This window comes from Hippoglossus hippoglossus, chromosome 24 (genome assembly GCF_009819705.1).
Source record: "Hippoglossus hippoglossus isolate fHipHip1 chromosome 24, fHipHip1.pri, whole genome shotgun sequence".
Lineage (NCBI taxonomy): Eukaryota > Metazoa > Chordata > Actinopteri > Pleuronectiformes > Pleuronectidae > Hippoglossus > Hippoglossus hippoglossus.
In genome coordinates this window covers 1,203,565-1,218,940 of record NC_047174.1, presented here as the reverse complement: position 1 = coordinate 1,218,940, position 15,376 = coordinate 1,203,565, and the positions used below count along the sequence as shown (strand labels likewise).

Genomic DNA, 15,376 nt, shown 5'->3' with positions numbered 1-15,376 from the left:
AAGATGAGTCAGGAGCCTATTTGACTTCAGAGCAGTCAGTAAATTTAAATACAAATAATTTAATACTTTAATTCTGTATCAGATATTCATTCTTTGCATATTCGATCCATTTAACAGACTTTTAAGACCTTTACGAGACAGATCTCTCTGCACCTCATCTTACTTACCGGGCTGCTCATGAGGTTCCGCCATGTCTGAGGCAGGAAGTTGCCGCTGGCAGCAGGAAACACTCCCATCAGTTGTTCCAGTGGCTTAAACTGCAGATAACACAACACAGGAGTTATTTATCTCAAAAAAGCATTTAATAAAAGGGTCAAGCCTTTTCTACCTTCATCTCAGAGATAATCTCAGACATAATAATACCCCTGACAACACACATCCTGCACAAATAAAATCTTTACTGCCTCATGTTCATTAAATTACCAGTTTATCCCTTTAAATATAAAGATTCTGTTGTGATCTCTCTATAATAAAAGTTTTCACCTGTTATGGATGCACGACACTAACTGACCTGAAGTCAAGTGAATAAACTGGCATCTGACGGGTGCAACATATTCAGCATGTTTAAAAAACAAACAAACCCCAAACCTTCAATGAGAAGAGATGAAGCAAGAGAAGAAGAGAAGCAGGCGGTGAAGAGAGAGAAGTTTTTGCTTCTTCTTACCGGTTTGGTGTCGTTCTCGAAATCCTTAAACATATCTTTGATGTCTTTGAAGTCGGAGGCGAACGGGGCGTAATGGAAGGGGAAGTACCACTTCCAGGAGGCACAGCCCTGTGAAGCAGCACAGAAACAATCATTGACTTTATTAGTTTTCACATCAGAAGACTAAACTGAACCAACACCACAGCCTCTGAATGTTTGTGGTTTGCAACGCAGAGAAACATTTATACATGTGTCCAAGTTCTACCTACGACTTCTCGTTATCAGTTAATCTGTTCACTTCCTGGCATGTTTATTGTAGTATAGCTGTAATAATTAGCCTGGTTGATAAGTTGATGGTTAGATAATTTATCAGAAACTGTTCGATTGATTAATAGTTTATTTTATAGCCTTTAGGAAACAGTGACAGACTTTTTGACTGTTTTATACACAAAATAAATATAGAAACTAATCTGCAGATTAATTGATGATCAATTAAACAATAATGAAACAGAGGCTATTTAAATAAATGTTTTTAAGATGAAGCAGCTTCAAGAGTGTGAGGAGAAGGAAAAGATTCAGAACCTCAGAGATCAACTTTATTGAGACCAACACGTCTTTATAAAACAACTGGTTTGTTTCAGAAGAAATGTGCCAGAGATGTGTTTTGTGGGTTTGGACAATGACATAAAACCGCAAAGCGACAAATCACCACAATCAACATCACTCAAGGAGCTGAAGCCGGAGTGAGGAAGTATAAATAAGAATTATCTGATAATTAACATTTGTTATGGATTCAGTTTAACGTTTCATTGGTGGCTGGTGCAGACTCAGCATTCTTGTCTTTTTGCTACAGATCATTCTGAGCGTTAGACTCGAGGGAACGTCCGGACTAAGAAGCTGGAGAGAAACAAACATTAAAACACGACGAGGAAATGGAATGAAAAAAGATTTTCTTTGCCCTTTTTTTCCTCACTAAACTTCCACTGCAGCACAAATCTTAAAATCCAATCTGACATTTAAAAACCTTTAGGAGCCTGAATCCCGATCACACGGTGGGTTCCAATCTAAAAGTCCTGCTGCGACGACAAAATGTTATTTCTGTCTGTTGTCGCTACACTTTCACAGGAACAGAAATCAATCCAGAGACTGGAAGACTGAACCTGAAGCTTCAGAATATGCTGCAGCACCTGAAAACTCTAAAATGAGTTCCTTTTCTCAGCTCTGATTTTTAAATGTTTACATTTAAAAAAGGATAGAAATATATATATATATATTAAAAAAAATCTAACCCTGCAGATCCAGCATTTGGACCACTTATCCTTCCTGAGCAAACACGCCTCACACCAAAGAACGACCTTCACTTCCCACAATCCACCTCTGAGGCGGTCCTCTGATAAATCCACCAATCTTCACATCTCAGCCAATCTCCTTTCAAAGCCCAACACTCTATTATCAAAGATGCTCATTCAAATGATAATATGGGACTTTACCATAATAAAAGGTGGAAGAGGCTCCGGTCTCCACATTAAAATAATCGCACAGATCATTTATGGTAATATGACGACGCGTTTTGTCTCAATGAGAAACTCATTTGTGACTGTGGCCTGCGAGGGTCAAAGACCACGAACCCGGACAAAAAAAACACATACATAAATATATATATATATATATATACATACATACATATATATATACATAAATATATACATACATAAATATATATACATACATACATACATACATATTTACTGTTCAACGTACATCGTAAAAACATTTGCAAATCGCATCTGCATTTTTTTATTCTGCCAAATCAAAGTTTATATCGCTGCTTATCAGCCAAACGATAAATCGATCGGATTCTACTGCACACACAATATTGTAAAGTTTTACGGTAAAAGATGAATATTCCGAAAATTGATTTTTGCAATCCTATTAATACTTTTAGTGAGAGAACACGGGATCTGAAAATTAGAGACTCAGAAACAAAGTGTGAATCTCGTCCTCTGGCTCTTTTTTGTGTTTCGGATAAAGCCGCCTCTCTGTTCCTGGATCATTTGATGAGGTGTGTTTGATCATAACTCTGCGATGGCGGACAGAAGCGTGAATGTGTGGCAGCGCAGAGCAGACACGTCCCCCGGTCCGTCGAGGGCCCGCTAATGAATTCATCCAGAGCGGCCCCATGAGACGGGCTTTGGATTGGCGAGCATGCGGAGTCAACGCAGAGCGTGCGCACCCGGAGAGAACAATCAGCCCGGACAAATCCCACCGGCTCAGCCCGAGACGCCCCGGCTCTTCTGGAGAGGGCCCACAGCTGATTATTTCATTTCAAGATAAAGATCAATATTTTACAACAGCAAAACGATTTAGTGAATAATCACACTGCAAACAGTAACTGGAGACATGAGGCCGTTGGGAGGAACATGAGGTTGAACTACTCCACAACAAGGAGTTCTTGACTTTTTAAGAAGAAAAAAAAAAAAAAAAAAAACTGTTGCTCCCTCAAAAACACTTGTCAACCATTAAATGTGTTTTCTCAATAATGTGTTTTAAGTGGGTTTCTTTGTTTTGCTCGCCTCTTTGAAATATCAACTGTGACATCATCCAGTAGTTTGTGAGCTGAACACTTTGTTCAGCGCCATCTTGTTTTTAAAAAAAGATAGAAGTAACCATATTTGGAGGAGCAGGGGGTGGAGGCTGACTGTCAGCTCGAGGACACGCCCACCTACACCTGACACCTATTGGATGGTACTAGCTGTCAATCACACTGTGGTATCCACCCCCCCAATGCTTTATGGTCTATTTGACTCTAAATGATCATAATTTACTAAATGAACATAAGCTGCTTGAAGACTTGAAACTAGAGATCGAGACAAACTCCTGATGAAAATGTTTACTGACGTTATAAAGTGAGAAGAAGTCACTTTCTATAGAAACTACCAGTGGAGTCGCCCCCTGCTGGTCATTCCAGGCACATCAACCTTTAGTTTCACATTCCCAACCCGGAGTCTACATCCATGTTTATATAAAATCTGTGCTTTGGAGTTAAGTGGTTTACTTTTATCCTTTAAAACATATAATTTCTAAAATGTGGCTCAGTAACTTCCTGCAGCAGCTGATCAGTGTTTTTGGACATCAAGCAGCTGTTGGAGTATTTTGATACAGATGAATCCACACCTTGAGCTCTGTGTGAGTATTTGGGGGCAGCAGGAATCACAATAAAACACAGTTGTGTGTTTTCATGGTAACGAAGTAGAGCGTCATCGTACCTGGTAGTAATAGCGCAGCACCCAGCAGAGACCCTCCACGTACGACTTCACCACCCTCTTCCTGAAATCGTCATCTGAAACGTCCACGTCGAACTTGGTCTTGTAGTATCTCTGCTTCCAGCCGTCCTCCCACAACCTGCAGGACGCAAGGACATGGTCATAATTCATTGATAAAGACTTCTTCACTGTCCTGGAATGAAAACTATTACATGACTACATACTTTGTTGTTTTTAATGTGCGATATAAATAGATCTGCCTGAATCACGGCACAATAAAGGAGCAAGAACTTCACATGGCTTTGAATTTGACAGTCTTCACACTGGCTTTAACATTACCGCCATTCAATTTTGCCTATTTACATTGGAGGTTATGGTGTAAATAAATTAAAATTATACATTAAAAAAAAACTGACTTTCACGATGCTGCATCTATAGGCTGAAAAAAAAAAAACTACATTAACTTCCTGGAATAGTTTAATGGCTTTGACTTCTTGGTAAATTCGGGGGGGGGGGGTGGCGTTCTGCACAGATAATCAAGGCCGTCCAGCATCTGTGCTGTGGATCCTCGGAGCGGCCCGCGGGGAGCGCTGGCTCCTGAGAGGAAAGCCTCCATGAATACCAATTTAGCCCGATGGATTTAGCAGCTTTGACAAGTGCGTCACAGAGGAATTTACTCGAATGTTGCTGCTTTCCATATTAATCAGGTGCAGAGGGAGGTGGGAGCTGTTCAGCAGGAGGGGGGGGGGGGGCACAGAGTTAAACAGCTTGTCCTGCAGCGCTGAGGCATTAATGAATCTCTTTGCTTCTGTTATTTAAGGCCGTCCTCAGCGACTGAAGCTGATCTGTAAAGATTCACTTTTAAAGCATTTTAATAACAACATGTACAACTAAACATTCATAAAGAACATTTACAGCTTTATCAGCACAGACTCCAAGTGGAGAAGAAGCTGATTTTTAAAAGATGTATTGGCTGCTAAGTGATTTCAGTCAAATGAGAATTATTAACGTTTTAAAACAACAAACAGCAGCTTTACAGTACGAACACAATCGTGGATCAGTCTCATTTACGGCTGATTATTTTTGCATTTGGCTCGTGCAGTTGTTTAACATGTTCTCACTGTGCAGGCAGCCAATCACTGCCCTGTTGGAAACAGTAAATTTTCTGCTTTGATTGAATGTTTAGGGTCAGAATGTTTTTAATGGTTTAGCAAAGACGTGAACGGCTCCTATTGTTTAATTATTATGGGCCAATCAGTAAATGGGTCAAGAACTTGACCTTCATTTTTACTGTGTATTTTGTTTTGCTGCTTTATTCTTTACATTGTGATCAGGTTTAATTTAGATGGAAACCACGTTGCTGGTCTTGGTAAAGATATTTCTACATCAATGTAAATAACCCTGTCCTTAAAATGGAGTGAATTACGTGATTGTTAGTGTCCTTATTAAACTGAAAAACGTTGAAGGTGATAAAAAGTTCCACATGTCCATCTTGCTCCTCCACTCATTTACCCCCCCTCCACTGTGAACCCCTCGTTTACCTGACGTCGTCTTCAGGCTCCGGCTCGCTGTCGCTGTCCTCGGCTTTCCTCTTCACTCCCCTGCCGTCTCCGTCACTGGGTCCTGCAGAAGACTGGACAGGGCGACAAAACATTTAGGAGACAAACATAAACACAAACATTAAAATGACGTAAAACTACAAGTATTGACCAAAGATTAAAGCTGAAAATCATCCGAAGTAGTAAAAAATTCAAAAACCAATGAAACGGTCAATCTTAAAAATCATTACGACAAAGAAACATAAGTCTTTGTTTCAAATCCATTGTTGTTGTGTACCGAGGCAAATTAAGAACATTAAGCCACTGTCCATATCCTTATGGATCTGTATCTCCTCTCTGATGCAGCTGCTGGGTATAAAAACAAGTTTCTATGAAGGAATCTGATCGAGGGCAGAAAGTAGATGAATAAAAACCACTGGCTTGAATACTTAACCTTTGGTTTCTTTCATTCATGTGCTAATGCATGGCCTCTTGTTGTGTGCAGATTTATTTAACACTATACCCCGGACAGAGAATTCAACAGCTTAAGATTCACGTTAAATAGAAACATGACCATGAACTGAGCTGAAGGCAGCAACCACATTCAAACAGCCCGCCCCAACACAAATACTGTCAAACCTGAAATATCCATACGAAAAGCTGATAGTGTTCAAAACGTGAATCGGCTGAGCGACAATTTTCAAGGACGGAGATGAAATCGTCTGAAGTAAAGTTGAAGTGTTAAAGAATGAATTAATTATCTTTCCTAAATGCTGCATCGATCAAAGATTTTTAGCGTTAAATTGAACAATATAAATATATCGGTTTAAAAACAAAATGAGCTCAATCGTCCTCTAATAACCAACAAAGAAAACAGTCAGTGCACAGTTCTGACATGTGCATGTTTAAGAAGCTCGCCACCTTCAGGTGTAAAACAATTACATGCTTCAGGGAATCACGGGCAAATGTGAAAATTAAACTGAAGCAGATGATAATTCTGTTAGTAAGATCTGGTCTAACTCACTGAAAATAGGAATCGGTTAAAAAAAAAAAGTCAAACTCAAGTCTCAAAAGTGGTTAAATGTGGGTCAGGATTGACAGTAAATAAAAAAGGGCTACAAAACTGTAACAAGCACCAACGTGTAGCTGAGATAATGTGGCCTTGGGAGTTTGTGAATCTTACATGTTGTAGAAATGTGTCCAAACGAACGAAACAGTTCAGGTGCAGATTTTAAAGGGACGTTTGGGGTATGAACTCTACTGAGTGACATTCTACTGCTTTATGTGTCTGTACAGTAAATTTCTTTTCACCAAGGACTTACGTTGCCTCCATTCTTCATCATGGCCTTCAGAGACTGAGCAGCATCCTGGAGGAAAACAGAAACACCTATTGTGACCGTTTTTCTTTTATCGTCAGATTTACCTTTAGCCCCAATGTACCCTCAAGTTCGGCCTGTACAACAAGGCCAAAACACTTGATGACGCTAAAGCGCACAACTCAGGTTATGTTCCTAACATCCACTGGTTTGATGGGATTCACACAGATGAGGAACTTCTTCTGCCACAAATAATCAGTGTGATTGATGTATGACACGAGTGATCAGAAATGTGTAATACTAGAAATTATTTTATCATAAACTGAACATTGAGCAAGTAAACTAAACCCCGTCTGCGCATGAACCCCTGAAGACCTGTAATCCTGGGACCCTGGAACCTGCCGTACCTTGTTGGGTTGCATTCTCATGTCGTAGGCCTGGTGGCGTGCGTTTTGGACGGCATCAGGTCGGTCTCTTCGCCCCAGGGCCTGTGGGGCAAACTGACCAGTGGTCAGGTAGGCGGGACCGCGCTTCTCCGCCTTTAGAAACATGGAGAGAAACAACAGACACCTCTGAAAGTTCAGCACACAGGCAATGACGATCTGTATAAAGTCCCCTGCAGGTTTATATTATCAATGATATTAATGTCGATGTAGAAACGTTATATTTTAGTTTGTAGATACTGAAGTATCTTTTCTAGATTCATTATTTTCGACTTAGGATCAGCGAAGAGAGTCCCCCTCGTTTTCCGTCTGTTTTACGCACCTTCATCCTCTTTCGTTTCTCTTTCATTCTTCTCTTGAAGCCTTCCTACAAGACAGAAGATGTGATCATATGATTATGTGTGTGATACAAAGACATTTTCATTCTGTATCTGGACTCTGGTGAATCAGCCGAGCTGCAGCCAGCAGAACTCACATCGTCCTCCTTGCGCTTCTTGAAGATGTTGTCCTCGGCAACGCCAACCGCCTGCATGATCAGCTCTACTCGGTCCAGCTTGACATAGCCGTTCTCCGTCAGGTAGCCCTACAAAATAAATAAGTTCAGCGGTGGCCTACGTTTCTCTTTGTGCAGTTTCTGTTCTGCCTGTTGTTTGCAGAGCTCAGAATAGCGATGGTACTCACTCCTGTTTTTTGCACAACGTCTTTGTAGATGCCGACCAGCCGATCTATTGCTCCCTCCCTGTAACACAGTGGACAATTCAAGTCATTCAGTGTAGATTGAAATGGTTAATCAGGATGGGAAAATTGAGCTGAAACCAAACAGCAATTTATCTTCAACAGCAGCAAGAAATGTGGCGGCATCACCGGCCACGCTGGCAGGTAATCACCCAACATTTCATCTTTTTGCAAATAAAGACGAGAGGTGAAACGGAACAACGAGAGCCTGACCCTCTCCGCCGGACTTCAGGCTGATCGGTGTCGGAGGTTAGAGTGAAGTGGTGGAGGGATTACAGTGAAAGTGAGTAATCAAGCCGTCTTCTATAGACAGTAGAGAAAACACCTGCACTGTCTAAAGCAACACAACCGTCCTGCAATTAACCTGCTAACCTGCTAGAAGAAAGCTGCAGCTTCTGCAGCTGGAAGAATTCAGATAACAGAGGAAAAAAAACCTGTAGCTGCAGAAGTAGATATATTACACCCCACTACTTAAGAGTTCTTGCATTTCAAACACAGAGCTGCCATGGAAATGTTCCTCCAGTGACTATGTTGGTAGTTTTTCTTCCTGTGATGTCATTTCTTTAAGAATCTGAAAATCCTTCATATCTCTATTATCTGTAGAACCTCAGCTAAAACGTTCTGTAAGTCAATAAGCCATAATAAATGATAATTGTGTTATAAATAAACCAAAATTCAATAAATTGACACGTGTTACATCAATAAACACAACAAACATTGATCCAAAAGATTTCTGAACATGGAAACATTCTCAATTTTTTTCTTTACGCTCAATGAGATATTTAAATGCACATTTTTTTGTTTTTGAGATATTAACATTTTTCTATGTTCTTCTCCAGCAACTCTGCATTATTTCACTGCACAGAGCAAAACGTAATGCCACCACTGTGAACATACAACACGCTGAGGTAGAGACCTTCCTTTCTGCTGTTAAAAGAATAAATGTTTTAAACTAATAGTATTAATTTTAGATCGGCCTCAACCAACTGACATAACTGCTTCCACGTTTTCCAACATTCAAACTAATCGGCACAAAGACTCATCCTGAAGCTCACCTGATTTCTAAGGACGGCAGATGAGGCAGAAAGTCGTTACCAACAAAGAAGCACATGAAAACCCAGTCGTCGACGCTCCTCTCAAAGTCGAAGGGAAATGGCAGGCTGGCCATGGTCAGCTCTCTGGCGAGGTACTGAAAACAGGAAAGGACGGAAATGAACTAAGTTTTAGATTTTGGTTCTGGTTTAAGCAACATGACAAACAGCTGCTCATTTACTTAATGAGATAAGAAGATTCACAAAAGGAACATAAACAAGGGAACCAACCTCCCGCAGCACACACAGTCTGATGAAGATGAACTCCTGCTCAGACGTCGGCATAGTGTCAGCGAACTCATCGTGCTGAAAGAGGAAATGGTTCATACATTTACTCTTTGTTCTGACTCTATACATGTGTGTGGTATAGGTTAAGATGCACCAGTCCCACACGTCTGAATCCTTACCTGTCCCTGTTTCTCTCTGGCCGCCCCCTGACAGTCTTTGATTTCGTGTCCCATCTGATTGCAGAGTGCACAGGGCCGCGGCTTGTTGGGTTTGAACTCCTCTCTGATGATGGTGAAGTTTGGCTCGTGTGTGGCCAGGCCCAACATAATCAGGTCAGCTGATCAGTGACAACATGGAAAAAAGACGTAGCTTTTTAAGTAGTAATGAACAATGAGAACAGTTTACTTCTGTCTGAAAACACTGGGTTAAATTTGTCTTATTTCCTCTTGTTCTACATTTCAGACCGTGGATTTTATTTCTCACCATCGGCTCCACACAGGCAGTGGTGTGTGTTGGGGTCGTGGTGGGGTTGAGCTGTAAAAGTGAATCACAAACATTAGTTAATGATGTTTCTAATGATGTTTCTGCTACATTACATGTGCTTTAATACGCCGTACCTCTCTGTTTCCTGATGTAGTCCATAATCTTGTGTTCACCTTCGCCTGGAACACTGGCATCAGACAAGATGACCTGCAGCAGAAACAGACAATGACTTTCTACATCGACACCGAACCAGGGTCCAACATGTCAACAGCCAAGAGCTCCAAACTAAAATATATCATCAAGTTAAACAATGGAACTTATTTCTATATCTTCTGATCACCTGTTTTATTTAGAAAATTCTTGAAAACAACAAGAAACTACTCGTAATGTTTCTGTCTGTGTCTGAGATGGGGTTAGGGGTCGGCCGTTTCACTCACTGTGACGTTCTTCCATCCTGGATCATTGCTGAGTCTGTCTGCGACGTAGTATCGGAGACACTGCGCCAGGTTGTCCATGAACTCTGTTCCCTAGAGAAAGAAGAAATAATTCCATAACCAGTTCTTCACAGAGAAGTTCGGCGATTTTGTTCTTACATGTACAGATAAATAGCTCAAAATTAACCAAATTTACGTGTTCAAATTTTGTTTGTAAACTTACTGGGGTGATGCAGTTGCTGTCAAATCTCTCCTTAATCTCCTCAGCTGGAAGATAACCACCTGAGGAGGAGCAATAAACAAAATCAAGTTAGGTGACAATGAGAATAAAGATAAATAGAAAACATTATATAATTATTAGAGTACAGCAGCTGTGTTTTCGATGCCTGGATCTGTTCAAAGCTCCCAACGAACCCAAAAATAACAAAGTTTGTATTCACAATATAATGTGAAGGACATGCTGAAAGATGTAAAAACACACACCTCTCTCGATGATCTCCTCCCTCATGCGATTCTTCTCATCGGTCAACTCCACTCCTTCTTTGGAGGCACGGAAACGCCGAGAGCGCTGCTGGTTCATTTTGGCACGTGGAGCCTGGTGAGATTCAAAGACATCAACGCAATGTTCCTGTAAAGCTTTTCATACGTTTCCTCTTTATTAACAAAGATAAAATCAGATTTTTCTCTATTTATTGGGGAAGATGAGTGTCTGGCAGATGTTTCATATGAGAAGGAGTCATAATTCAAACGGCAAGATTGTGGTCCTGAAAGTTACTCACCACTCCATCGATGGCCATGTAAAGAACTCTCCGGGGCCGCACGATATTAAACAGGCGGTCGATGTACTCGAAAATGGCGACCATCATCTCATCTTCATTTTTGGGAGCAGGTCTGTTAAAATATCGAACATTTTATTTACTATATTATAATATCTGTATCAACCCCCCCAAAATCCACATCCACTGGGCTCTAGTTCTCCATACATGCCCTGATTTGAATAACGGGCTTACTTGTCTTCTGGATGTGTACATGGGTGAATGATCCCGTTCATGTCCAAGTACAAGTTGTCAAATTCCACCTCATTGGGGTTGGGCTTGGTCGTGTCCACAGGAATACGGACGCCGTTACATTCTTTCCCCTGTGGAGGCAAAAAACAGAACTCACAAAATGTACTCACTTTTCAGCCACAATAGGCTTTTCTCTGAAATAATAAGTTCTCAAAGTCTGTAAACAACTGGAACTTGATTCACGACCAGTTTGTTAATTGTGCGTTTGTCAGTCTCTGTTCATAAAGCGTTTAAAATCTTTAAACAGATTGAAAAGAATAATGTAACAAAGATATACATGTTTATCTTGATATAATAATTGACCATATTGTCCAGTCCAAACTAATTGGACCAGTTAAAAGTGTGGAAGGCTTGAAGATATCATCCTGCTCTGTGGGTAAACTGAAAGTGTATTTAGCCAATTAATAAACGGTTGAATTATGAATTGCTGCCAGCAGACACAGCATCATCAGTAAATCACTGAACACACGTGGCAGCTGCTGACGCTTTTTTCCCGCTAAAATCCTACGTCGCACTTTACCAACATGTTTTGTGCGACGTGACCTGAACCGGTCTTTACTTCCCATCAGCACCGGAAACACAACACTGCTCTTACTCAGAGGATTCACAGGAAGTGGGAAGTCCGGTTTGGTTCTGACAACACGCAGGTTGTGTTAAGATTCAATATTCAACACAAGGCAGTAGTTTGGAAATTGCAATTGTCACAGAATAACACGTTACAAGAAACAAACACACAACACACCCCCCCCCCCCCTCCTCTCCCCACCACCATCACCACAGAAACACAACAAACATCTGTGGATGTGAAATCCAGAGTAAACACTGAATCAACTCGACTACAGTAGAAACTAGTACAATAAGAGTAGGGCTTCCGGTGTTTAAACAATACACTTAAATACAAAACGCTACGTCCTCAGTCGGTGCACGTGAGGGTGAGAAGTTCGGAGCGGATTTGTTTACACGGTGAAGTCCGCACACTTCCGCTGGTTCTCCCGGAGCGAACTGGCGACGAAGCAGAAACCTCAACGCGAAACGAGGCGCAGACGAATCGGCGTCAAGAACCAGAGAAACAGAACCACCGGAGCTGAACGATTCAAACCGTGAAACACAGCAGCTTTAATTCAGCGGGGGGACGCGCTGTGCTGCTAGCTCACATGCTAACACGCTAACACGTACCTTCTCCTCCACACAGTGAACAATGATCGACGCGTATTTCCGGCTCAGCCATCTGAAAAACGCCGGGACTCCCATTTCACGTGAAGAATCTGTGAGCCGACAGCTTATAAAAACATTAACTCGTACGAAACAGTTAAAATAGCTCAGTTAAAACACGATACTTGTTGTTTTCTGGTGCAACGCAGCAGCTACATGCTCCTGCTCATGGCCGTTGTGTTCTCCTTCCGGTTCATGTTGGATTTTTTCCCTACGCACTTCATAGAGAACCGGTTGGACCCACAGCGATCCCAGCGGCGAGGAGCGGGAACTGCAGGCAGCAAAAAACTACACACTTACCTAAAATTACAATAGAAATCCCACAAATAATGATAAACTATGTATTTGTTTCATTAGAAAAATAATCAGAAACGTGCTTAATAAAAGATTTTTGTTCACCTGCACTTTCCCATTTCCTCTGAATCTGGATTTCCTGAATCTGGATTTTAATGGCCCCTATATTATATCTATCTTCGTTTCTGTTAATATTCTTTCTCCTATTCCTGTGGGATCTTGAAATATGAAGTAACTTGTATTCTAGACTGATAATTTGTGACATTGAGGACTATGGTTGTAATAAATATTATTTTGATTTAAAATGTTGTGATATTAAAGCAGCTAAGACCACAGAGGTTAAACTAAAATAGGTTACTTTACACAGTGCAACTTATAATATAATAAACAACAGACACAGATAAAACAATGCATCATTGATTAGCTGGTGATGATCCCATTATTATCATTTCACATTTAATAATAATAATAACTTCTTGTTTTCTTTTTTGAAATCATCACAGGATTTCTATTATAGTTATTTATTGTCATTATTGTCTCTTTTGTTGAATGCTGTTTTGAACACTAAACCACTGAGTGTGTGATGTTTTCATCCTCGTCCTGTAATCGTCTCGTGTTTCAATCTCCATCATCAACATCTGATCTGACATAATGTTCCTTTAATGGAGAACGTCAGCGAACAGATGCCCTCTCACTTCCCACCCTGCAGCGCCACGTTTAAGGTGAATTAGATTTTTTTCCCCCTCCGCTCCTCGCTGCTTTATTCAGCAGGGGTGGTGGTGAGGGGGTGGGTGGGGGGGCATTAGCCTCCCCTCTTCATGCAGGCTGGATCTGACACCAACACTGCAGTGTTATTACTGCAAAGAGCCACTGATGGAAAACACTTGGCCCGCTCCGACGGGGCCATTTCCATAAACATTTACGCTGGAGCTGCAGGTGATAGAATGGAGCCGACATTTCAGTGTTTGTGGAGAGAAACTGAGGAGATGAAGGGAAATCAGATGCAAATCACAGACGTGAAAAAGCTCCGACTCCAACCTCCCACGAGCTGAAATATCCCACACACAGCGGAGTTAGAGCTCTGGGAACGTGGCATGAAAACACACACACACACACAGACACAGACAGAGACAGACACAGAGACACAGACACAGACACAGACACAGACAGAGACAGAGACAGACACACAGACACAGACACAGACACACACACACACACACACACACACACAGACAGAGACAGACACAGACACAGACAGAGACAGACACAGACACAGACAGAGACAGACACAGAGACACAGACACAGACACAGACACACACACACACACACAGACACAGACAGACAGACAGACAGACAGACACTAGTCTTTGAGCAGATTTTCACGCTGAAAGTTTGAGTTTAACGTCTCTGGATTTGAAGCAGAAACAGTTTTCATTTCATCAAACAAGATGAAATCAGATGAAAACATGAAGGTTGAGTCTTTTTCTGTCTGTGACTGAGATGATGAGTCTCTGACTGGACTTTTCCTGAATGTGCAGAGGAGTTGAAGAGGGAGAGCGCCCTCACCTGGTGGATCGTCACCGTTATAACCAGTCAGAAACACAGCAGTGTGTGTGTGTGTGTGTGTGTGTGTGTGTGTGTGTGTGTTCTCCATGCTTTGTTATTTGTCTCATTCCTGCAGCTTCAGATGCTTCAGCTGAACATCAGTGTTTTGTATAATTTACAACGGAACCAGTGAGAAACACGTTGGAACTGTTGTGAAATAGGTTTAAAATGATTTCTGCAGCTTTGTTTTTATAATGTTTACAGCAGGAACCAGTTTAACTTCCTGTTTGAGTGACATGATTCATTACAATGAATCAATCATGAGACGATGATGCAGAAAATAATCACAATGATAGAGAGAGAGATAGAGAAATAGAGAGAGAGGGAGAGCGATAGATAGATAGATAGATAGATAGATAGATAATAAAACAACCAGACAAATACATTGATAAAACAGAATCTCAAGCAGGAATAAGATGAATTTCACACAAAGACGATGATTCTCTTGATTAATTTAAACTATTTTTAACCTCATTCAGTCTCTGACCACAGAATCTGATCCGGGGGTTGATTTGCGTCTTCGTGGGTTAAATGAACACATGACGTACGATCATGTGATTAAAGCAGGTTTAATAAGAGAGAGAATCCGCACGTGAAGAAAAAAGGAATCTCCTTCCCGTCGTGATCAATTCAAACTCTACTGTAGTTTCATGCTAACAAAGACACGGCCTAAACGCGTTAGCGCTGCTTCCTCCTCGCGCCTTTCATTAGCTGATCCCTTCAGCCTGCACATGAAAAGCTCAGCAGGAATGCACATGATATAATGCAGCAATTTGTGTCTCCAAGGTAGTGATGTGTCCTCGGCAGCCGCAGAATGTCTTCACATCTCTGCCTCTTTGAGTCGGATTCTGCCCATTGTGCTGCGGGAATAAAAACCTGCTGCGTTCCAGTTCTTCATCCCTCCAGTGAAACACACATTTTACTACTCATTTGTTCTGCCTTTTGGCCGAATTGGACCAAACACTGTGATACATGTGTGTGGAAATGATTCCAGGGACCTGAGGGGGCCGGGGCATTGGTGCC

The 15,376-nt window shown here is 41.4% G+C and overlaps 1 protein-coding gene across 4 annotated transcripts in view; it reads right to left on the bottom strand.

Moving 5' to 3' along the window:
* Positions 1 to 12,648, bottom strand: part of xrn2 (5'-3' exoribonuclease 2) — a 28,266-nt gene extending 15,618 nt beyond the window's left edge. For 2 of the 4 annotated variants that reach the window (XM_034580604.1, XM_034580605.1), the window contains exons 1-20: positions 12,418 to 12,647; positions 11,185 to 11,312; positions 10,954 to 11,065; positions 10,658 to 10,769; positions 10,398 to 10,456; positions 10,178 to 10,267; positions 9,875 to 9,947; positions 9,741 to 9,791; positions 9,437 to 9,594; positions 9,261 to 9,335; positions 8,994 to 9,127; positions 7,885 to 7,942; positions 7,679 to 7,786; positions 7,526 to 7,570; positions 7,168 to 7,299; positions 6,767 to 6,811; positions 5,448 to 5,539; positions 3,910 to 4,045; positions 665 to 772; positions 168 to 257 (exon numbers count right to left, since the gene is read on the bottom strand). In XM_034580604.1, the coding sequence (XP_034436495.1) occupies positions 168 to 257; positions 665 to 772; positions 3,910 to 4,045; positions 5,448 to 5,539; positions 6,767 to 6,811; positions 7,168 to 7,299; positions 7,526 to 7,570; positions 7,679 to 7,786; positions 7,885 to 7,942; positions 8,994 to 9,127; positions 9,261 to 9,335; positions 9,437 to 9,594; positions 9,741 to 9,791; positions 9,875 to 9,947; positions 10,178 to 10,267; positions 10,398 to 10,456; positions 10,658 to 10,769; positions 10,954 to 11,065; positions 11,185 to 11,312; positions 12,418 to 12,492 (1,881 nt within the window). In that variant the 5' untranslated portion in view covers positions 12,493 to 12,647. Of the gene's footprint in view, positions 1 to 167; positions 258 to 664; positions 773 to 3,909; positions 4,046 to 5,447; positions 5,540 to 6,766; positions 6,812 to 7,167; positions 7,300 to 7,525; positions 7,571 to 7,678; positions 7,787 to 7,884; positions 7,943 to 8,993; positions 9,128 to 9,260; positions 9,336 to 9,436; positions 9,595 to 9,740; positions 9,792 to 9,874; positions 9,948 to 10,177; positions 10,268 to 10,397; positions 10,457 to 10,657; positions 10,770 to 10,953; positions 11,066 to 11,184; positions 11,313 to 12,417 lie in introns of all 4 variants that reach the window. The other 2 variants (XM_034580603.1, XM_034580606.1) reach the window with 2 other exon arrangements.
* Between the last annotated feature and the right edge of the window lie 2,728 nt (positions 12,649 to 15,376).